Source organism: Carex rostrata, chromosome 31 (genome assembly GCF_964058835.1).
Source record: "Carex rostrata chromosome 31, lpCarRost1.2, whole genome shotgun sequence".
Lineage (NCBI taxonomy): Eukaryota > Viridiplantae > Streptophyta > Magnoliopsida > Poales > Cyperaceae > Carex > Carex rostrata.
In genome coordinates, this window is record NC_135948.1 from 5,268,966 (window position 1) to 5,293,172 (window position 24,207).

Genomic DNA, 24,207 nt, shown 5'->3' on the forward strand with positions numbered 1-24,207 from the left:
ACAACATCATCAAAATATTGTACTATATAGACAATTTTATCCTTCATTAAGTGTTTCCTTTAAAAACCAATTCTCTCTCATATATTAGCACATAATTGTTTTTCCTTAAAAGTTATGTTTTATAAAGTATGTTACTTCATAAAAAAATATGTTTTTTTTATCATATATTATTTTAAAATATGTTCCTTAAAAGTTACAATAAAATATGTTTATAAACTTTATGTTATCGTATAATAAGTATTCATTAGAGGTGCTACTTTTACCCGATTATCCGGATCCGACCTGGAACCGACCTGGATCCGATTAATTTGGATAGGGTATGGTTTAAAAAATATAATCGATTAAATTATGGGTATGGTTACAAAATTAATAATTTAATATCCGACCTAGATCCGAACCGGAACCGATACAGTGAATTGATTTTATTATATTATTAAAATTTATCAACATTGTATATATCGATTTATTTTATACAACTTCACAAAAAGATATTTAACAATCTACTATAAAAAAAATTGTCTATTAACATTTTATCTTCTTTTTTATGCAATAACACTAAGAAAACAACATTATTATTTATATAAAAAAATCACATTGAATGCAAATTATCATTAATAATTTGACATTCAACTTATAATTAAAATAATAAATTAAAAGTACAGCAAAAGACTACAAACTAACAAATTTATTTGGTCGCAATCCGCAAATTGTTAGCATACATAGCCTTTAGCACCATATAATTAAATAACGAACAACAAGAAGTACATCATCACGATTTTGAAACTTCAAATTAAGAAGTTGATTGCTTTCATTTGCATAATTCAAAAATTGATTTTCAAGGTTTTCTTCTTATAAGTTAGGGGATTGATAGATCTATTCAATTAACAAATATAAATTAATTACAAAACATCAATAAAAAAATTGCTAACAATTTTAATTAAAATAGACTAATAAATTATAAGTATCAAAATAAAGAAGAAGAAAAATAAAAAAATTAAAAAAAAATATTTGAGATGGAATATATCATATATTAAAGCAAGTGTATCTTAATATAAAAAAAAATTACAAAAAAAGTTAAATATGTACCATGAGTGATGAGTCATGAGAAAAGGAAAGATCAATAAATTTATGTAGCTTATGATTTTATATGAATGCAAAATATAAAAAAAGGGAAAAAATCTAGTAATTATGGAAACTAAATAATTTAATGATCACTATATTAATTACATTATGAACAAAATGGTAGTTGGAGAAACATTTAATGAGGGTTAAAATTGTCCATACATTAAATTTTTATAAAATTGTTGTGTTAATATAAACGTGTGTAGTGTCGATATGCCTACCCCAATACCACCCGCACAATTTGAAGAAAAATAAAATCTTATAATATTCTAGATTTCTAAAGAGTGAGGCTATGGTACTTTAAAAATGAACAATTTTAACCCTCCCAAAAGACATCAAGTTCTTTCAAAATGCCCTAATTATTTGTTGCTTCTAGTTCTATCTGATTTCACATTGAATTTAGTTATAATATGCAAAGGCATTTTAGCGAATTAATGGTGCTTTTTCTAACAACATTTTGGAAGGGTATAAAATAATTTTCGTATTAGTATTTAGTTGACGAGCAAATTGTTTCTTGCTGACTGTGTATTGGGGCCTTATGTAGTAACATGGAAGATGTACAACTTTTTCAAAGTAGGAATAATGATATTGCTATGAGCAAGGCCCAATCCGGGACCAAGGCCCAACCCAATAAAATTAGAAAGAGATCGAGGAATTGCGTATGCGGCGAGGTTCCGATCGTGGCGTGCTTGCGAATACATCAGCAAAGAGAAAAAAGAACAGATACTGAGAGGGGAGAGAGAGAGAGATGGGATTTATGCTTCGCGTGAGATTATCGTCGTTCTTCGCCGGCGCCACCGTCGCGTCGGTCGCCGGAGCCTTCTTCCTCTACAAGGATTACAAGCAGGCGCAAGAGAGCTTGTATAGTCAGGTAATCTCCATCTCTCCCCCTCTTCGCAGTTGCTCTTATTTCCACTGTTTCTCTGTCTTCATTTCCTGTTTCCAATTTGAAGATCGTAAATCCGCTCGGATGAGAGAAGTTTTTGCCTTTTTTGTTCTTTTTTGCAGTTGTACCCTCCATTCTACTGTTTTTTTTTTCCAAAAATATCCAACAATTTCAGCATTTGCATATCAGTCTGCATATTGTGTCTCGTTTATTTGTTAATTGTGCCGACTGTTAACAGAAGGCTACGGCAAATGAGAAATTATCAAATTGGTCTGAATCGGATCAAACATACCGAAGAAGTTTTAGTGGAAAGGGGATAATTTGTCAAATATTAACTGAGTATATCTCTTTTATTCTAGGGAATTGATAATGCAGTTTTATTTGCAAATTGTGTCTCAAAAATATAGATCAGGATCAATTGAGAGAAGTGTTGGTAATTGTTACCAATTAAGTGATGTTGGGCATTTTGGCCGAGCTCTTCTTTATAGTAATAAATGGGAATACTAACTGTCCCTTGTGTCATAGTCATAATTGATTACATGTTCAACTTCCAACAGTTTGATGCATTTTTATATATTAAATGAATAAACAACATTATGGTTTTCCATTCCTAATTAGAAGTATCTTGATACAAGGAAAAAAGAATGTGATTTGAGATGCACCTGTCAAATGGTCATACCAAATGTACCCATCATAACATGTGCTCCCCAAAGAATTGACAAGATTTAGGCAGAATTGAAACCGGAAGAAATAGTTATTATCAAAAGTTTTCTGTATACCACAAGGTCCACAATGCAGTGTACACCATCTCTTATAAGCACATTATGCACAATAAAGGAAGGAAACCTATTCTATAATATATTTACATATATGCTATATATTCCAAAGAATAAAAGATCTGTAAGGATCTTGCCAAATCTCTAGGATCTGTAAGGATCTTTCCAAATCTCCATAATCTAGTAGAATATCTTGACAAGAATATATCCTTTCTGTTTTGAAAAATATATGTGAAAAAATGCCCAAACTTCTAGTCATTTGTAGCAATCTACCTTCTTGAAAATGAGAAAGATAAGACTGTAATTTTTTTTTAAAAGAATTAGGAGAGTGGCACATGTGACATTGATTGTGTTTACAAAGAGCATTTGAGAATCTCTTGCTTCTATCGCTGCATGTAGGGGCATCTCTAAAAAATGTAATGCAAGCTTCTAATCATAGAGTTTTACCTGTTTAGCTACTTGGTTAAAGCTGCATTTATTAAGAAATTTGTTAAAAATTCTTATAAATTATAGCAACCTTTACACCTCTTGTAAATAGTTAGAGATTTCTTAGTGGCCTAAATATTTAATATTTTTAGTTTTACAAAATTGAAAGCAGTAGCAGAATGTGGACAATTGTGGGGTTCTGACTATTTGATTTGCTTGATGCAAAGTACACTCGTTTTCTTAATTTTTTTGAGCAAAAAAGATCATGACATTTTTGCGTAATTTACAAAGATGGCCAATTATTAGACTCAAGGTCGAGTTAGGCAAAGTTTTCCCGACTTCCCTTACCCAAGTTGAACATTGCTCAGGAAAATCAATTTATAACTAGATGCATCCTTTGCTAGTCAACTTGTTTTTAAGAAATTATCAACTTGAACTTGCTCAGAGAAGTCATTTCACAACTGCTAATGACTCTTTGATTGTTCAGTTGGTGCTTAGAAAAGTGAGGACAAGTGTGTTAATATTAAACTACATGTGTAAATTTTCCAGTACAGTTATTTCCCTGTTTCATTGATTTTATATATCAGGATAATGAGAACCGAGAGTGTTATTTGAGCATGAAATGTATAATTAGGTGTTATTGACAAAAGACTATATTTTCTTTCTTTGGTTTTGTATTTGTACTGTTCTAGCAAAACTTGGTACTTAACAATACGGAATGACCAAGCCATACCTACTGACACTGAATTGAGAACAGTTTCTTTTCAGATTCATATCAAGTGACAGTTTCCAATTTCTTTATATTACTTTTTTTTTTCAGGTAAGTCATGTATATAATTCTATAGACGAAAGGTATAGTGCTCTGGAGAAACGCATTGCTGAACTAGAAGGACCTAAAGAACCTGGAGTTGCCGCTGCTGTTCCTTCCCCAGATACAGTTATTTAATGAGTTTTGCCTTTTAATCATGCTAACGCCTTTTAGGTTTCAAATTCACAAAAAGGAATATGGTCGGAGTTTCCTTTTTATAGCGTTTTGCATGGATGATAAATAAACCTTGCTCTTTTGACAGACAATTAATGAGATTTTTGTTTGTTCATGTTGTTTTATTCTCCATTGCTTCTGTTATCAGTTTTGTAATTGATATTGTAGCAATAAAGATGCTTTTTATTTTTTCAGACAAGGAAACCAAAAGGGGAGTTGTGTCTAAAATAGCTGTAACATATTGAAGCAATTTTTGTAGATCGTTGACCAGATTACCAGTACTTGGATGAACTTAAATATCATAGTGAAAAAAATTAAAAAGCTGACAATATATCATATCAAGAGAACAGTAATTGTGCTTTTCATTTTATTGTTTGATACAAAGGTTCTCATTTCTTATGCTGATACATTTATTAAAAAGTCAATATCCGATCCATAACTGTAATTAACAATTATGAATTTATTTTGTAACTAGTCGATATGAAATGACATAATGACCATTTAAGACTTGGGTTTTCCAACAAGCATGTATGTTAAATAAAACAACTTGCGACTCCTTGTGGAATCTCCCCATTCTCTCTTCATCTCCTTCAAAATTTCATCTGATAATAGTTCCACCCCTTGCTCCTCCGCCTTGACAAATGGCGACCCTGTTTTAAGTGACTCAATAAATTCATCAAATGTCATCTCAAACCCCATGTCGAGCTCCATTGGGCTGCCTTCGGACCCGTACCCAACACTCTCAAACGGGAATGGCAATTTCTTGTATTTCTCATAGGCATGAAATGTTCTTGGATCCCTGTAAGGCAACACTGCTTCAAAAACCATTTTCATCGAATTTTTCAGAATGGCTATGTCATAGCAGTAAGTCCAAACTGCAATGATTCCATGGGGTTTTTTGAGCACACGATTCACAACTGAGTAGAAAAATGGCAGGTCGAACCAGTGAACTGCGGTAGCGGAGATGATAAGGTCGATGGAATTATCACCACCCAGCATGGCGACAAATTCATCTTCTGAGGTGGAGATAGGGGTGTGGAGGTAGCACACTTTTGGGTGTGGGGCCGCGTGCTCGAGTTGAGCTGCGCTCACGTCGGTTGCTATTACTTGGTCATAGAGTTCTGCAATCTGGTATATGACATAATTAATTAAACATAGGTACATTTTTCCTCTTTTTAAAATTGTGCGGGTGGTATTGGGGTGGAGATAGGTTAAGAGATTACGCCGAGAGCAGCTTGGCCGCTGCCAGTGCCAGCGTCCCAAGCGACCTTGTGCTCGGGAGTGAGCGACGCCAGCATAGAGAACCATTCCTTGGGATACTTTGGCCGCCTCTGCGCGTATTGCTCCGCTTTCTTGTCGTACACCCCAGCCATCTCCCCTCTTCGCTCTTTTCCTCTTTTTAAAATTTACCCTCTCTATCTCTCAGAGTTGAGCTTGGTTTGATGAATTTGGATCAATTTCTGCGGGATAAATTTGGATGAATTCAATTTGGATTTGGAGACTGATTACAGTGAAAGGAGTGAGGAGTCAAAGATAATTAGTCAAAAGATTTCTCTTTTCTTAATGCGTTCCAATGCTCAAAGCTTGTGATTGGTTCCGAGTTTGACTTTTTTTTTCTGCTTTTCGGAAATCCATTTACAGAGGGGTACCAACTACCAAGTTTCATCATAAACAACATAATACCAGCGAATTACAACTTCTATGCATGAGTAGGACCCACCTTGCAAAAACAACCAATAAAATTCGCTCTCTCACAGGGTCTTTGTCTCTGCCGTATCAATTCCTCCTTGTCGTTCCCATTCCTCCCCTATTGCTGTTTCCGTCGCCACTTTTCCCCTCCATCCTGCATTCCTCCGCTATTGCCGTTTCCGTCGCCACTGCCGTGTCGCCACTTTTCCCCTCCATCCTGCGATGCCCCTTCTTCTACTGGATTTGGGAAGTGGATGAAATCGCTCATCCCAAATAGGAATTACCAGGTACTTCGGTCAAATCTCTTTATTTTTTTTGTTATTGTTTACCAATTTCTCTTAATTTTATTTTCGTTCTTATTTATTTGCTACTTACAGTTTAATCCAGAAACTTGATTATTCTAATTATAGGACTTGTACATACACAAAAACCCAAATTTAAAAGGCCAAGTTTGAAAATTGGAAACTTCAATTAAATTCTAAAAAAAAAAAAAAAAACTAATAGGGAGCTATGTTGTATGGATACGGATACGGGTATCGTATCGGATACGATACGGATATAGTGATACGATCATTTTTAAAAATATATGATACGATACGTGACATACGTCTATTTTTTTTATATATATATATTATTTTTTATTAATTTATATATTACATTTAAATAATTATAAAAAGTCTAATTAATAAGCGGCCATTTTTATTAATATCCCTAAAAACAAAGAAAATTTTAAAAACGCCCGTCCCCAAATTTTTATCAAATATGCCCTGACCGCCTGGGCCCAGGGCGGCCCAAAACACACAGTGAGGCGCCCGTGGCTGGGGCGCCCCATGGCCTTTGCCTTTTTTTATTTTTATTTTTATTTTTTTTTATAGAGATGTTAGTATTTTGATTTGAATAATTTTGTGAAAAAAAAGTTTTCTTATTTAGAGTGTATGCCAAAAAGTAAAATATTTGATATATTTACGAAGTGATGTCGTAAATTTTTATAACTTTGATTTTTTTTATTTTTATTTTTTTTGGTGAATTTTGATTTTATTTGTCAGTTGGATATCACAAGTCTAAATATAACACTAATAAGGACTTGACTTTTATTATGGTTTTTATAATATATGTATAATATACACGGGGAGGGTTCAAATGCCTCCATGTTTTTGTGCCTCCATCTCTCTCCATCATTTTCAAAGTTCAAACAGTTGATCCGAACCGTTCAATCTAACCTTCATACTAAAATATGTTTGGAGACCAAATTTTATATTTTTAGGAATTTTTTTACTATTTTCTTAGATAGGTACAAAATCAGTAAATCTGAACCATCTAAAAACAGTATTTTTTTACCTATCTAAAAAAATAGTAAAAAAATTCCTAAAAATATAAAATTTGGTCTCCAAACATATTTTAGTATGGAGGTTAGATTGAACGGTTCGGATCGACTGTTTGAACTTTGAAAATGATGGAGAGAGATGGAGGCATGATGAAGGCACAAAAACATGGAGGCATTTGAACCCTCCTCAATATACACATACACATACACATACACATACACATACACATACACATACATATACACATACACACACATATACATATACACACACATATACACATACACATACATATATACATATACATATACAAAGCTACATATATACACATACTATTTTAGTCCGTCGGATGCAATATGGTCCTGCCAAAAAAATTTATTGCATATTATATGAATTTACGACATCATGATGCAATATGGTCCTGCGCATGCTTCACGAAAAGGGGCGTAACTTTTGATCCGTCCGTCGGATCGGGCTAAAATTTTGGCAGGAACTCCACAGCCCAAAACCGGATCAAAAAAAAATCTATAGATTCGTTTCACCCATTTTCGGGCTCAGATTCGCGATCCGAGCCTTCCTTCATGGACTTTTGGACCTTTCTTTATAATTTTAGACTTTTCAGGGTCTTTTATGTTTTTTTTTTATGTATTTTATGTTTTTAGGGTTTGTATTTAAATAGAAGTCATGTCTTTTGGCAGAAGTTAGTTTTTAATGTATTCAGTTTTATCAAAGAATTGAGTTTTTAATGTGTGATCTCAGAACCAAATCTATCTTTCCATTACTTTTTCCAATTTCTTGATCGTTCGTGCATCACATCACTTCATAAATATATCCAAAAGTTTTATTTTTTGGCATACACTCTAAACAAGAAAACTTTTTCTTCACAAAATTATTTAAATCAAAATACTAGTATATGTATATGTGTATATTATACATATATTATAAAAACCATAATAAAGGCCAAGTCCTTATTAGTATATGTATATGTATATGTATGTGTATATGTGTGTGTATGTGTATGTGTATGTGTATGTGTATATTATACATATATTATAAAAACCATAATAAAAGCCAAGTCCTTATTAGTGTTATATTTAGACTTGTGATATCCAATTGACAAATAAAATCAAAGTTCACCAAAAAAAAATAAAAATAAAAAAAATCAAAGTTATAAAAATTTACGACATCACTTCGTAAATATATCAAATATTTTACTTTTTGGCATACACTCTAAATAAGAAAACTTTTTTTTCACAAAATTATTCAAATCAAAATTCTAACATCTCTATAAAAAAAAAAAATAATAAAAAAAAAAGGCAAAGACCATGGGGCGCCCCAGCCACGGGCGCCTCACTGTGTGTTTTGGGCCGCCCTGGGTCCAGGCGGTCAGGGCATATTTGATAAAAATTTGGGGACATGGGCATTTTTAAAATTTTCTTTGTTTTTAGGGATATTAATAAAAATGGCCGATTAATAAATAAATATATTGCAAAAGTCTAATTTACTTGAGAAAGGGGAGGTAGCACAATTGGCTAGGAAAATGTCCTAGAGTTGTTATACCCAAAGGTCGAGAGTTCGATTCCTCCTCACGAACCTTGGTAGCTACTATTAAGTTTTCAAAAAAAAAAAGTCTAATTTACTAAATGAAGCTATAATTTATAAGAATAGATTAAATGTTTAACAGATACGTATCGGTGCCGTATCGGACGTGTTATAATTTATTAATTAGACTATTCTCATAAATATTAACCACTCCACCAAGATTTGGTTTGTGATATATATTCAAGTATTTAATACGTATCGGTACTATATCAGACGTGTATTGATATCCGACATGTGTCCGATACGGATACAAATGTTAATTTGAAGTATAACATAGATAGGGAGTGTTTGCAAAAAGTACTGGAAGGTTGTAGAGTATGTCTCTGGAAACAATGATACGAAGTTGGTTCAAATCTCAGTGTTTGCTTTTATTGAAAATATCTCGTATTGTTTGTTTTACAAGAAAAATCAATTGACGCAAACAAGACTTAGAAATGGAAGCTCATTTGGATCAAGAAGCGGGGTCAGCATCCAAATAGCTTAATTGATCACCACTAAGAAATTTCTCTTTTGCTACTGTGATGCCCCCATTTTTTTTTCGCAAAAGCCTTTACAAATAAGCTTAATTGATCACCACTAAAAAAAATTCTCTTTGGCCACTGTGATGCACCCAATATATATATATATTTTTTCTGTGCTATTTATTTTCAAAGCCTATTGCTAGCTGTTATTATACTACAAAATTGATGTTGGTTTTAATTTGTTGTTAACAGTATCAACACAAGACAAATGTGCTCTGCCTTTATAGATGGCAGGACTTGCAATGATTTAGTTTGTTTTACACTTTAGTTGTTGATCCTTACTGATTGGTTAGTTGATTGCTTAATCATAAATGTGTAATTCTTCTTACTCGCAATTTGTGACCTAATTTCTTGTATCATTATTTTAATTTAACCCATTTCTTGCATAAAATGAGGTCTTGAAAATTTAATTTATGTTCAGCACACCTATTTTGTATTTGAACCGCATAAATTCAAGAGCTGTTCAATTATCTTCATACCAAAAACCTGTTTTTTATGTGAAATAGGGTGGGTTGCACAATGCTAGAATAATCTTATAAACTAATTATGTGGATCTGAATGCTTGAAAAGAACAGGTGAGAGGCAGCCAACCCCAATTTTAACTGAGGCACTATTAAGAGCGACAAAACCACATTGCAGCAAACACAGTGCACAACCAAAGTTAAATTCATTTGGACGATTTTGCCCTTCTCAAGTCTCAACAGATTATTTAAATAACATATGAATTACTTTCTGTATATTTTAGTTTGTTTTAAATGGAAACAATCAGTGAATAACTACTGCAAAACTTATGAAAATTCCTCCAGATTCTAGAAAAAACAATAAAGAAGAAATTACATAAAACACAAATCCTAGATCTCTGTTTTTCACAATGTCTTGACCTATTTGGCAATTTCACTCCTCAAAAAGAAAAGAGAAAAATGTACTTCTATGAAAAACAACACCAACACAATCTTAATTATTTGTACTAGTACAACCATCTCATACCAATAAACATTCATATATTTTTTTTATCAAATTTAAGTAAACTTGTGCAAAGTTTACGGAAAAAATCACAAAGTTAAGTAAAAAATATATGGCATGAAATATATAGTTTTTAGAAATATCTCTGAAGTTTAAAAAATAGATATCTAAATATTAAAAACGCAACTTATGTGAGATTTTATTTTTCAGAATTTATTTTTGTTTTATTCTAGTAGCCCAAAATCTATTGATACGGCCTAACTAATATTCTTTTGATTGCCCCAAAATACTTTTCTCCCTTTTTCCTCTTTCCTGCGCGCCTCAATCCGCTAACCCTAACCCGCTTTCTCTCCCGTCTCCGCGTGGATCGCCGACCGCCCCTCCGCCGGATGCCGTTCCCGTCCCCTGCGGCTGTCCGGCCTCCATGGTTATTTTTCTAATTTATCGATTTATTGGGAATGGATGTTGGTAAATTGTAATAGATTAATAATACTGTGTAATCAGTAGTTTTAGAGCTTACTGTTATTGTGTGCTTCAGTACTTGTGTAGTACCAGTACCACTTACCAGTTTTAGAGCTTACTGTTATTGTGTGCTTCAGTCTATAGGAGACATCCTATATTTACTTTCTTCAAATCTATGTTGATTTTTTAAGCTAATTAATCTTACTGAGTCATTGCCCACAATCACATTCCCTAGAATGTGATGAGTCGTTGCCAATAATCACATTCCATAGAATGCCCAAGGAAATCTTTTGAAATCTGGAATGAATCATTACATTGCTTCAACTAAACACTTTCATAAGTTCAATGTATTGAATTCTTTATAGATGGACAATATAAATGGATGTGGAATAACAAGCCCTTTTCCATTTAATAAGAAACTTAATTGTTACTGAATTTTAAAATATAGCTCTTTATTATGTATTAATTCGAAATATATTCTCTGCTAACCTAAACTGGCCTTGAATGAACTTAATGGTATGTACTCAAACCAAAAAGGAAATTAAATGACCATTGTTTACTTGCGTTTCTTTTCTATAATGTAGGTTTTCCTTCATTTATTTGTTTTGTGAGGTGAATGGAGATACCCTGAAAAAGCAATTTGGAAATTAAATCTTCGTATTACACTTTTTTCCTCCAGAAGTGAGATAATGCCTAATGCAAGAAGCTCTACCGATGGCGTCCTAAGCCATGAGAGAAACTGGTCAGAACTTCCACAAGACATTCTCCATCTCTTCTCCAAAAAGCTACATGATATCTCTGATTTCATACACTTCCGTGCTGTGTGCAAGAGGTGGAATTTGTCGGCCCCAGTCACCGATCCTCCCCCACAACTCCCCTGGCTTCTAGAGTGCCGTCAAGACCCTGAAGAACACCATGAAAACGCCATCATTCGCTTCTACTGCCTCTCGTCAGGTAAAGTTCATTCTATCTTCTGTCCAGGATCTCGTCGTGCCTGGCTCAAGGGCCCCGCATGCCGCTACCTACTTGCCTGTCACTCAACAAGTTTCGAGTTGTTTCTCCTTAATCCTCTTACTCATGATAAAATATGGACTCCTTGTGTTAAAGTCTGTGGGTGCCCAGACTATATTGGTCCAGATCCAAAAGAAGGCGGCGATATTGTGGTTATATCAGGATATGCGGATTGTTTTGACATGGAATGGAATACCCCACCTGCAAGGATGGCTTTTTGGCGACCTAAGGCTGACGATTGGGTCTATGTAGAAGGGGTTGGCGGCAGTGCTAATGCAATTTATATGGGACAATACTTTAGTAACAATGAAGATACTGACATTACAAATGTTATTGATATTGCCACCAAAAAATTGGCTTATCAAGTCGCACCACCAGAGGGCACAAACCCTCTTCTAGAGGGTTGCACAATTTTGGTTGAGTCAGGAGGAAAGATACTAAGGTTGTTCCAGTATTATGTGGGTGAGCAATGCCACTTTGATATATACTGTCTTTATTTCGGTGATGGAGAAGAGAAACCTTGCTGGGTGAAAATCACTGATATCGGTGACCAAATGTTGTTTCTGCAATATTATCGTGGGTTATCTTTCTGTGCTAGTAACTTTGCTGGATTCAAAGGAAATTGTATTTACTTCTTGAAAGAAGGGCGATATCTTTGTAGATACGACATAGGAGATGGTACAAGTGTGGTGCTGCCTTGCCCTTTTGATTCAGTGGACTCTTGGTTTGTGCCTAGTCTAGTATAGCTCTGTGATATCAATTACGCATGCATTAAAAGCCAAGTAAGTTTAACTTAGTATTAGTTTGGCTTTTTGTTTAATTTGTTAGAAATTTAATTAAGTTGTTCTAATTGGAATACCTTCTTAACTCTTTTACTTGTCTTTGCTCCTGCAAAGTTATTTTGGTATTACAAATTTGTCTACTGACTAGTACTTAGTACTGCCACTTGAACTTTACAAATACATTGGTGGATACTGGACCAAGAAATCTTCTCTCATATGTTTTCACTTATGTTGGTTTTAGGTACACAAGAGTCAAGGCTAGATTTGAGGTGTCTTTTAGCATATTAAGATAAGAGATCGCTTGAATATTGGTTGTCACTTTTGCCACTAGGGTTAATTTTATTCTCACTCAAGAGTTATTATGTTAGTATTTATTACGATTCAATCTAATATTTTAATACGTAGAAATTTGATGTCTTGTAACCATTCATCATGTTGGCTATTTATTTCTATTTGTTTAACTTTTTATACAATGCATTGAATTTCATTATAAAGTAATTTTTTGATATTCATATCTATAAACAATTTTAAGTATTACAATAACTAAAATTCTTATTATGTTTTTTTTTTACAATCACCAGCAAGTTCAGTACTGTTATGAAAGTTCTAAAGGAACAAAACTGCAAATCTCTCTCAATAAAATATGGTCTAGTAAAAGTGAAAACCTGGTTTTTGTCCTGCAGGCGCATGTGCACGTGCGAATCAAATTTATCTTTTCGCAAGACAGGTTAAGTGGTTATGCCTACAACTAGTACAAAGAATAGATATCTCAACTTAATTTTACGTGAAACTGATAGATGTAACATAAGTTTGACCACAGTCAAAGGTTGTTAGGAAATATTGTTAGGACAGCTGTTAAGTAATTCTGTTTAGCAAGGTTGTTAGGACAGCTGTTAGGCTTTCTGTAGATGATTCTACAAGATTCTACAAGGCTATATAAAGCCTCCTTGTAAATGTGATGAGATTAAGAAATCATTAATAAAAGAAATACTTCTCTCTCAATTTACTGGTCTTCTACATTTATCAGAAACGTTATGATTTTATCATACTTTATATATAAAAGAGCATCTAATGACCAAGGAAGTTGGAATCTTGGAATCAGAATGAGATTACAGCATGCTGCTATCTTTTTTTTCTCTCTTTAGAATGAGAATGAGAGAGAGAAGAGAGATAGAGAGGAGAGCAGGAAATTTGAATCGGAACAGATGTAATTTCGAAATATTGCTCTCAAGAACAATTTCAGTTAAAAAAAAAAATGAAAAATACTAAATGAACTTATGTTTTGTTTGGTACATCAACAAATCAGCTCCTCCATTCATAGCAATAAAAATCCAAATTTGAAAAATAAGCGAATGTTTGGTTTTGTAGCACAAACAGACTAGCTTCACTGTACATGCTAGAGAATGATACCATATAAAGAAATAATGGTAAATTTTGTTGGAGGTTACTAAATTTTACCTTTTGTTATGAATTAGTCATTCAAGTTTGATTTGTCGTAGCTAATGGATTTTTTATTTGTTTCAATCAAGTCACTCTCTAATTTTTTCATCTAAAAAAATTAACGAATTGTTCTCATTTCATCCAAAATACTAACGGAAATATACTCATTGCATTCAAAATACTAACAAAAAGGTTATAATTTATTATTATTTTAGATAGAAAGGTTATATATGACTTGACTGAAACAAATAAAAAATTCAATAGATTTATAGAAATAAAACAAACTTGAGTAATCAATTACTAACAAAGAACAAAATTTAGTGACCAACAAAACTTATGCAAAAACAAACCTGATGAAATTTTTGGAGAATGATCATTGGCAAGAGAAGTATAACAAATAGAACTCATACCAAGACCATCAGGTGTCATGTTGAGACTTGCTGCACGGAAGTTATGGACTTTATGGAACCATATACTGCATGTGATTTTTTTTTAAATAAAAATATATATTTAGTTTCAAAAAACATATTTAGGTGAGTGTTCCTTTTTATAAATTGTTTATTCGTATTTGTGTTATATGTTTATAATATTATTTTTGTTGGCTTTCTCCAATACATTAATCATAATTTTATAAATTTGTTTCTCAACTTATTACATGTGTTCATAGTAAGATGAAATATAATTAGAAAAAATGAAAGAAAATCATTGTTTGATGAAAAAAAAATAGTACAAGATAAAAAAAACAACTAAAATGAAATAAAAGACACTAGTATAATATGAAAGACAACTATAAGAATATGACATAAAAGTAGAATATGAAAAACAACTAATATTTTATGAAAGACAACCATTGAAAGATGAATTACAATTAGAAGAAGATTAAACACAATTACGAGATCGAAGATAAAAGACAATAAAAAGAGAAAAAAAAATTAACAGAAAATGAAAAACAACCTGAAGAAAATAAAGCCAACTAGTAGAACATGAAAGACAACCAATATAAGATGAAAGACAACCAAATGAAAATAAAAAAACAATTAGTAGAACTTGAAAAACAATCAATAGAAGATGAAAGACAACTAAAACAAAATGAAAAACATCAAGTAGAAGATGAAAAATAATTAGTAAAAAAATGAAAGATAATTAGAATAATATGAAAATAAATAAAAGAAGATGAAAGACAACTAGTATAAGACAAAATACAACTAGAAAAAGATGTACAACCAGTAGTAGAAGAAAGACAAAGTTAAACATGAAAGACAATAAGTAGAACATGAAAGACAAGCAGTACAATATAAAACACATTAGAAGAAGATGAAAAACAACCAGTAGAAAATGAAAAACAATCAGTAGAATATAAAAAAAAAAACAATCAGTATAAAATGAAAAATAAATAGAAAAAAATGAAAGACAACCAGTAAAAAATGAAAACAACCAGTAGAAACTGAAGAACAACTAGAAAAAAAATGAAAGACAACAAATCAAACATGAAAGTCAAACCAATAGAAAATGAAAAATAATTAGTAGAATATGAAATACAACATGAAGAAGATGAAATACAACTGATTGACATAAATTATATACACATTCGATTTGGTTTTTATCATGAAATAACACCAAATATCTTTTATTTTGCACGTAAAAAAAATATAATACACCTAGAATCAAGTTACTGCGTTTGCTCAGTCTTAATTTGCAGGAAATGAAGAAATTGAAGAAAATTTCCCTTAGCGTGGACACACTCAACACTTAGAAGAATTTCCAAGGCTCCAGCACTGAATAGACGAAAAGTCCGAGCCTAGATGCACGGAACCATCAATGCATACGCACTCACTACTTAGCTAAATTTTAGCCAATTTTAGAATTTTCAGAAAACAAAAAGTCCGAACACAGTACGGACGCACACAGAAATGCATAAAGTTAAAAAAGAAAATTCGGGAGCCAGTACGGACGCAGTGAAGAGCCAGGTAGTCTAAAAATACGTTTTTGACAATTTTTCTATTTCTGATACTCCATGCATTTTAAGAACTCAAATTAGAACACGTCAGTTTGAGAAATTTGTAGAACAAGTATCTAATAATTTTTACACGTCTTAGTTTCCAAATGGGACAGCACTTCAGCTATAAAGGGATTAGAACTTATCCGTTCGGGGCATCACCAGTGTATGTCTCCTACAATTGAATACAGTGAAAAATCTGTTGTCTCGGAAGCATTTCAAAGAAGAAAAAGATTCAAACAAAAATCGGCTAAGTTTTGAGGAATCTTTTGACTAATTATCTTTGACTCCGCACTCTTTTCACTGTAATCAGTCTCCAAATCCAAATTGAATTCATCAAATCCGGCCAATATAAATTTATCCCGAAGAAATTGATCCAAATTCATCAAACCAAGCTCAACTCTGAGAGATAGAGAGAGTAAATTTTAAAAAGAGGAAAAGAGCGAAGAGGGGAGATGGCCGGTGTGTACGACAAGAAAGCGGAGCAATACGCGCAGATGCGGCCGAATTATCCCAAGGAATGGTTCTCTATGCTGGCGTCGCTCACTCCCGAGCACAAGGTCGCTTGGGACGCTGGCACTGGCAGCGGCCAAGCTGCCCTCAGCGTAATCTCTTAATCCGATCTCTCCCCATCTCCGAGTAACGGTTCATTATTTTAATAAAAGGTTGAAAGTGCATCTAAGCATTTTTTTTTTTTTGAAAACTTGGTAGCAGGGGCATCGAACTCTCGACCTTTGGATATAACAACTCTAGAACATTTTTCTAGCCAATTGTGCTACCTCCCCTTTCTCCATCTAAGCATCTCTGGTTCTTAATTTCTGATGACATATGATACATGCTTGTATCAATAGGTTATGTAGAAACTTCCCTCTGATATAGCAGTAGATAAGTACACTGTTGACAAATAGGAAATTGGTCTCCCAAAATTATCATAGGTTCATTTACGGGAAAAAAAAACAGCTTGTATAAAATTATAAATGATATAGCCGTTAAGCCATATTTAGTGCCTAGCATCTCTGTAATTAAGTAACAATCCAGCAACAAGTATTTTCGGAATATAGCCAAAGAGCTAGAATAGAATTGAGTTATAATTGTAAATACCCATGTACAGATGCTCGTAAAGATCTGAGCAAGATAATAAAAATTTGATTCTTTTTTTCTTTCTCTAAATCTCATTACACAGAAAAGATTTGAATGGAACCCAATGGTTTTCAATAAGCATTTCCATCTGCCATTTAAATATCAGTCATGACCAATACAGCCGCTGCAGTACCCACAGAGAAGTACTGGTAAAAGGTACCTGCCATTCCACAATTGTCCATGCATTATGATGTTTGCTGCCGTTCTGGTGCTTGTATTGTAATGTATTGGTACCGGAACAATACTTAAAAAAATGTACCTATCTTTAATTAATGAGAGAAATTTAGATATTTCCCCATCAAAAATTCAAAATTAGTTATTTCCCCATCAAAAATTCAAAATTAGTTATTTCCCCATCTAAACTCACTTAATTTATCAATATCCCCATCTCTTAATTAAATCACTTAAAAATAAATATTAATATTAATAAATCTTTAGAAGGACAATTGTACCCTTCTTCTTTATTCTTCTGTAACAGAAAGAATAAAAACAATGTCAGAATTGAAGGTCTTCTCCCTTGTTTCTTCACTCTCAATTCATTACAGTGATATGATCTCAAACATGTTCTCTCCTCTCTCAACTCCAGACCCCAAATTTTTATTCCTTTCCAAATTTCTTGCTGTTTGGTTAGTCATGGGGTGAAAAGCAATGGAAAAGAATAGCAGTTTATCTAGATACTGTTGCAGACTATTATTCTACATGGTCTCAGGGTTTTTATACAAAAGTATTAGCCGAAACTCTATACTTAAGACCCACATAAACAAAAGTGCAATCAATCAACAAAAGAAAAATATATGCTATAATCAGATCAGGGAATATGGAAATTACACCATAATGTTTACTGTTTTTGCTGACAATACTAAATCTCAAGGTTCAGGTAAAAAAAAATCCCACTATTTGTTTTGTTCAATTCATCTAATCCTTTTGATATTTTTGTACAATCACAAATTATATATATATATATATATATTTTCTTTTATCCGGGCTTGATTTTAGTGATGTTTTCGAAGACTCGAACAATCAGAGAAATACAGGCAGTACTTTGAGCCTATTAGATACCTTATTGCCGGCCTTATGAAAATTGTTTCCTTGCCTGAATGGCTGAATGTAGCGTTGACTTGGAGTATTTAATTCCCTTTGACCGGAGAGAAAACAAAATAGAATGATGCTTTGATACCTAGGTTCATTTCCAAATTCCTATTAAAATCAGTAACAATGACGCGTCCGTAACAAGGTGCGAGGAGGCAACGGTGATGGAGGGAGTCTCCTGAGGTGGGGTATGGGGTTGAGAGAGGAGAGAACGGGTTCGAGATCAGATCTTTGTTATAAATTGGAAGCGGAGAGACAATTGCAATAGAGAAGACCTTCAATTCAATTCTGACGTTTATGTTTTATTAAATGCATTGATAAAGAAGAAGGGTGTAAATGTCCTTCTAATATTTTATTAATATTAATATTCATTTTTAAGTTATTTAATTAAGAGATGGGGATATTGATAAATTAAGTGAGTTTAGATGGGGAAATAACTATTTTTTAATTTTTGATGGGGAAATATCTAAATTAAGAAGTTACAATTGGGTATATATCTAAATTTCTCAATTAATTATGTCATGTATCAGATTGCAGAACACTATGACCAAGTGATAGCAACTGATGTGAGCGCAGCCCAACTCGAGCACGCAGCCCCACACCCAAAAGTACGCTACCTCCACACCCCCATCTCCACCTCAGAAGACGAACTTGTTGCTATGCTGGGTGGTGATAATTCCATCGACCTTATCATCTCTGCTACCGCAGTTCACTGGTTCGACCTGCCATTTTTCTACTCAGTCGTGAATCGTGTACTAAAAAAACCCCATGGAATCATTGCAGTTTGGACTTACAGCTATGACATACCCAATCTGAAAAATGCGATGAAAATGGTGCATGAAGCATGGTTGCCATACAGGGATCCGAGAACATATCTTCTCCTTGAGAAATACAAGACATTACCGTTCCCATTTGAGAGTTTTGGATATGGGTCCGAAGGCAGCCCAATGGAGCTTGAGATGGAGATCAAGATGACACTTGATGAATTTGTTCAGTCACTTAAAACGGCGTCACCGATTGTCAAGGCGAAGGAGCAAGGGGTGGAATTGTTATCAGATGAGATTTTGAAGGAGATGAAGAGAGAATGGGGAGATTCGACGGGGAGTCGCAAGTTGGTTCATTTAGCATACATGCTTGTTGGAAGACCCAAGCCTTAACTCGTCATTGTGTCATTTCATATGAACTAGTTACAAATTAATGGGTCAGTTAACTAGGTTCACTAGTTAGTTTATGATGCCGCGATGTGAGTTGCTAGTCATAAAGGATACCCAGGGGCTTACTTACCGTTGTGATGGTTTAAGTTAGATAGGTTAGCAGACTGGAATCCGTAGTATGTATGAAATAAATTTATGCATTTGAATTATTTTCTTATTTTCCCGTAGAATTAAGGCCTTTCTGTTGGTTCCTTTTTTCTTAAAATAAGTGTAAGGAATATTTTGGAGTTTTTAGTAAATGAAAGCTGGATCGTTTTGGACTACTTGCTTAGAAAAATAATAATAAATATTTTTTTGCATGATACAATAGAAAGCTAATGAATTGAATGCGTACCATTGTACCAATACAATAATGTTCTTGTCAGAAAACTTTTAATTAAATAAAAACCATCTGATCAAATTAATAATGAGTATTTATATTCTTTGAGTTGCATGGGAGACATCATATTTTTAATTCCTTCAAATCCAGCTTGATTTCTTAAGCTAACCAATCTTTACTGAGTCATTGCCAATAATCACATTCCATAGAAAGCAATTGCTCCAACTTAATTGAATCACATGCCAAATAAATTTTTTGAAATCTGGAATGAATCATTGCTCCAACTTAATTGAATTCTTTATAAACAATATAAATGGATGTGGGATAAGAAGGCCTTTTACCATTTAATATAAAAAAAAAAACTAATTGTTGCCTATTTTTTTAAATATAACTCGTTATTATGTAGTACCAATGAAATATGAAATATGAAAAATGATTTTCAGCTCCGCATAAGTCGTTAAAAGTCGGCATATATTGAACGGACTATATCGAGCATTAAAGAGAATTTGATTCGATACTTATTGAAAACATCTCGCTCTCAGTATAGGTTTCTCATATTCTCATAATACTCAAATCAGAATTCATATATCTCCGCCTAATGACTGACAAATCATTAGGTTGTACTTGTATCCCTATAAACTAAACGGGCTTTGAATGAGCATTAATACCATGCTCCTTTTTCCAGGATGTATAACCTTCGTAGTTCGGAAAATTGGAATAAATTCCGGAATTGATAAGTCCATAATAAAATTGGAATCGGAGGAATCAGTCATAATCATTCGAGTAAAAATCAGAAACTCGGAATTTTTAAGAAAAAAAAACTTGTCTTGTATTAAAATAAAAGAAAAAATTGGGCAAAAATAATTAATTCAAAAGTGATGTTAAGACCACTTCTTATATTAAAATAATCGACTAATAAAAATAAAATACAAACAATTGGCAGTTATGAAAATACACAATTGGCGTACCGATACCGCTAGAAGAGGGACACGCAACTCAGGAGGAGGATTTAGAGGAGATTCGAGATCACGCGAGCATATATATATTGCTAGCTTCACGTACTCTTTACGATTTAATGGCGTTGTAATTATTTAGGTAAATTAGTACGAGCGTTAGATAAAACTAAGAATATGTAATAACTTTTGTTATTATTAATATAATTGTTAGGGGCGTGCGTGGAGCCAACTGATTTAAAAAAATATATATATGAACATTTAAAACTAATCAGTTAGCTGGATAGAATCTCACATAAATTAAAATAATATTTGGTATTTGATAAAGAGGAGCATCCATTTACAACATTATATAGTTACAACATCTTACAAGATAATTTTTTAAAATTTAAATATTCGATCCAAATCGTTCAACATGATTTTTATATTAAAATGTGCTTGGAGAACAAATATTATATTTTCTTTTTGATTTTTTTTACTATTTCATAAGATGATACAAAATTCAATGGTCTAAAACAACACTTTTGTAAAATACGTAATAAATAGTAAAAAAATTCAAAAAAGAATGAAAATTAAATCTCCAAGCACATTTTAATATAAAGATTATGTAAATGGTTTAAATTAACTATTTAGACTTTGAGAAATTGTCTTGTAAGATGTTGTAACTATATAATGTTATAAGTGAAAACTGTGACTTATTGAAGATCAAACTAGTTTATTGTAAGAAATTAAATTATATTAAGTTACAACTAGACCACACAAGTTTATTGTTAGAAACTGTGACTTACTGGATAACTTCGTAGTTTTTTGTATTAAAAATACAAAGGAAATATTATAATATAAACTAAAATAAAAATATAAGATCATGCATAAGAATTAATATTCAATAAAAATAATAAATTTTGAATTCTAATTTCTGTTTGATCAGATTTCGAAAAATATCCAAATTGCAATTTTATTTTACAGTTTTAGGTTCCAAAACCGCAAATTTAATTTATGGTTTTAGCCATCTCAAAACCGCAAAACAAATTTATGATTTCATAAAATCAAAAATTAAAATTGCGGTTCTAGACTAAAAATTCACAGTTTTAGATTTTAGGCTAAACCGTGAATTAAATTCACAGTTTAAAAAATCCTAATTTCAATATGTTATAATTTATAATTTTTTCTATTGAAATATTAGAAACATTTAATATTTTTTTTTGAAAATAGAGAGAATACAATATAATTTGACTTATTAGAAATACTGTGATAAATAACTCGGATCAATATTTTCAAACCAGATTTTTTGCGGCTGTAAGAGCATATACATCCCTAAAACCCTTGGAGTTTCTAATATGATGTGGTAGTTTTTAAACCACTTTCAGGAATGCAGATGTGTTTCTTATTTAGCAACTTTACTCTTAGAGCATCTACATCCGTGAAACTCTTGGAGTTTCTAAATAACTGTTAACTAATTTTTAGAAATTTTGTCTCTAAAAGTTTCTAAAGCCCCACATCCCTAAAACTAAAATTAGAGTTTCTTAATTGCCACATCAGCAAATAAATTACAAGAGAAAATAATTTCAGCGAATTATTTGGCCACGTCAGAGTTTATAAATTGTTTGTTATTAAGAAACTTTGGAGCAAAGTTGTTAAATAAGAAACCCATCTGCATCCCTGAAACTAGTTTAGAAACTGCCACATCAGATTAGAAACTCAAAGAGTTTCAGGGATGTAGATGCTCTTAGTTGCTTAATAAGAAATCGTTTATAAACTCTGACGTGGCTAAATAATTCGTTAAAATTCTTTTCTCCTGTAATTTATTTGCTGATGTGGCAATTAAGAAACTCTAATTTTAGTTTCAGGAATGTGAGGGTTTAGAAACTTTCAGAGACAAAATTTCTAAAAATTAGTTAACAGTTATTTAGAAACTCCAAGAGTTTTAGGGATGTAGATGCTCTAAGAAAAATTAAAATATTTCTTTGTGTGTTATTAAAAATATATATATTTTGAATTTGAGTTATTGATTCATGTTCAAAAGTCATTTTTAGATAAATACATAAATATTATGGACCTTCTATTTTTTGAAAATAATAATTTTATCTTGAAATTGGGATTTTTAAAACTGTGAATTAAATTACAGTTTTACTCTAAAACCGTAACTTTTAATCAAGTTTTTCGAAACTGTGAATTTTTTATGCGGTTTTGGAGGGCTACAATTGTAGATTTAATTTGCGAAAAGTTGGTCCAAAACCATGAAATAAAATTGCGGTTTGGATGTTTTTTGAAATCTTGTCAAACATGGTGTTGAATTTGAAATTTATTATTATTTTTGGATACTAATAAAAATTTCGGGACAAAATTACATCCGTACAAAATTGCTCAAACTCATAACTTACTCATAACTCGTTCTCTAACTGCTCGTTTTAACTCGCTCATTTACAACTCGAGTTGGTTGATTCGTTTAATGAACAAGTTGACTTTAAGCATACCCCAACTTGCTCATTAATAACTCAAGTAATACAAAATTCATCATAATAAATCATATGCCATTCTCAATGACTCCTAAGCTATTGTTTGGATTTTATGTTTTGTTAGTTGTCTTGTTAATTATGTTTGAATTTTTTGTGTTTAGTCATTTGAATTTTTTTTAGATAAACTCTTATTAATATATGACTATAACTAAGAAAAATTGACTTATTAAATGAGAGTTATAAACGAGTTGTGAACCAACTCGAGTTGGTAATGAGCTGAACTAGAATTGGCTTTATAACTCGTTATTACCATCCCAACTCGAATTAACTCGCTCATTAACTAAATAAACTTAGCACGAAATTGTAGAAACAACATTTGGTCACCGATATCCAGCAAATTTTTTTATCCCGGTGACCAAATGTTGTTTCTACAATATTATCATGGGTTATCTTTCTATGCGAGTAATTTTGCTGGATTAAAATTGATTAAATCAAAGGTCCAACTGATCACCACGTCTGCAAAAGTACTCCAAATTGTCCGTGCATTAGCCACACAACAAGCCTCTCTTGTTTCAAAGGCAATTGTATTTACTTCGTGAAAGACGGGCAATATCTTTGTAGATACAACATAGGAGGTTGTACAAATGAGGTGCTTCCTTGCCCTTTTAATTCATTGGAGACTTGGTTTGTGCTTAGTCTGGAATAATTCTCCGATATCAATTATGCATTAAGAGCCAAGTAAGTTTATTAATTTAGTTTTTTGTTTAATTTGTTAAAAAATTATTTCAGTTGTTCTAATCATGCTGCCTTCTTAACTCTTTTTGGTGATCAGTGATTTTGCAAAGTTATTTCAGTATTACAAATTTACCTACTGACTTGTATTTAATCACATCGCTTGAAGGATTTAGAGACAAAGACCAAGATGTTGTGGATCGAAGAGATTAATTGCATGCCAGGAAGGAGGAGCTGATGGCCAAGAGATGGTGGATGATTAGTCGGTGGCATTGTTGTTCCATTTTGTAGTAAATGTTTGTGCTACATTTCAGTCCATTG

The 24,207-nt window shown here is 32.5% G+C and overlaps 3 protein-coding genes across 5 annotated transcripts; 2 read left to right on the forward strand and 1 right to left on the reverse strand.

Annotated features, from left to right (window-relative positions):
• Nucleotides 1–4,500: 4,500 nt before the first annotated feature.
• LOC144547379 (uncharacterized) lies at nt 4,501–5,568 on the reverse strand. The gene is made up of 2 exons (XM_078296007.1): nt 5,416–5,568; nt 4,501–5,320 (listed from the first exon to the last, which is right to left on the reverse strand). Exons 1-2 carry the CDS (start codon nt 5,563–5,565, stop codon nt 4,694–4,696), a joined length of 777 nt encoding a protein of 258 aa, XP_078152133.1. The 5' UTR covers nt 5,566–5,568; the 3' UTR covers nt 4,501–4,693.
• A 5,013-nt stretch (nt 5,569–10,581) lies between these two features.
• Nucleotides 10,582–13,020, forward strand: LOC144547381 (putative F-box/kelch-repeat protein At5g24040). Of its 3 annotated transcripts, none has more exons than XM_078296012.1 (3): nt 10,582–10,719; nt 11,434–12,547; nt 12,789–13,020. In XM_078296012.1, the coding sequence occupies exon 2, from the start codon at nt 11,444–11,446 to the stop codon at nt 12,509–12,511; it is 1,068 nt and encodes a 355-aa protein (XP_078152138.1). In that variant the 5' UTR covers nt 10,582–10,719; nt 11,434–11,443; the 3' UTR covers nt 12,512–12,547; nt 12,789–13,020. The 3 variants fall into 3 exon arrangements, 2 of the variants coding, with proteins under 2 accessions (XP_078152138.1, XP_078152137.1); XR_013509079.1 differs by having other exon boundaries at nt 10,586–10,719; nt 11,437–12,567; nt 12,800–13,020; XM_078296011.1 differs by having other exon boundaries at nt 10,586–10,719; nt 11,437–12,547.
• A 3,245-nt stretch (nt 13,021–16,265) lies between these two features.
• Nucleotides 16,266–19,446, forward strand: LOC144547382 (uncharacterized). Its single transcript, XM_078296013.1, has 2 exons — nt 16,266–16,588; nt 18,743–19,446. The coding sequence occupies exons 1-2, from the start codon at nt 16,439–16,441 to the stop codon at nt 19,367–19,369; spliced, it is 777 nt and encodes a 258-aa protein (XP_078152139.1). The 5' UTR covers nt 16,266–16,438; the 3' UTR covers nt 19,370–19,446.
• Nucleotides 19,447–24,207: the final 4,761 nt, after the last annotated feature.

Coding starts and splice junctions, on each gene's coding strand:
- LOC144547379 (XM_078296007.1), bottom strand. CDS start 5,565: ATGGCTGGGGTGTACGACAAGAAAGCGGAGCAATACGCGCAGAGGCGG. Junction 5,321..5,415: donor GCGGCCAAGCTGCTCTCGGC/GTAATCTCTTAA, acceptor GTCATATACCAG/ATTGCAGAACTCTATGACCA.
- LOC144547381 (XM_078296011.1), top strand. CDS start 10,682: ATGCCGTTCCCGTCCCCTGCGGCTGTCCGGCCTCCATG. Junction 10,720..11,436: donor GCGGCTGTCCGGCCTCCATG/GTTATTTTTCTA, acceptor TTCCTCCAGAAG/TGAGATAATGCCTAATGCAA.
- LOC144547382 (XM_078296013.1), top strand. CDS start 16,439: ATGGCCGGTGTGTACGACAAGAAAGCGGAGCAATACGCGCAGATGCGG. Junction 16,589..18,742: donor GCGGCCAAGCTGCCCTCAGC/GTAATCTCTTAA, acceptor GTCATGTATCAG/ATTGCAGAACACTATGACCA.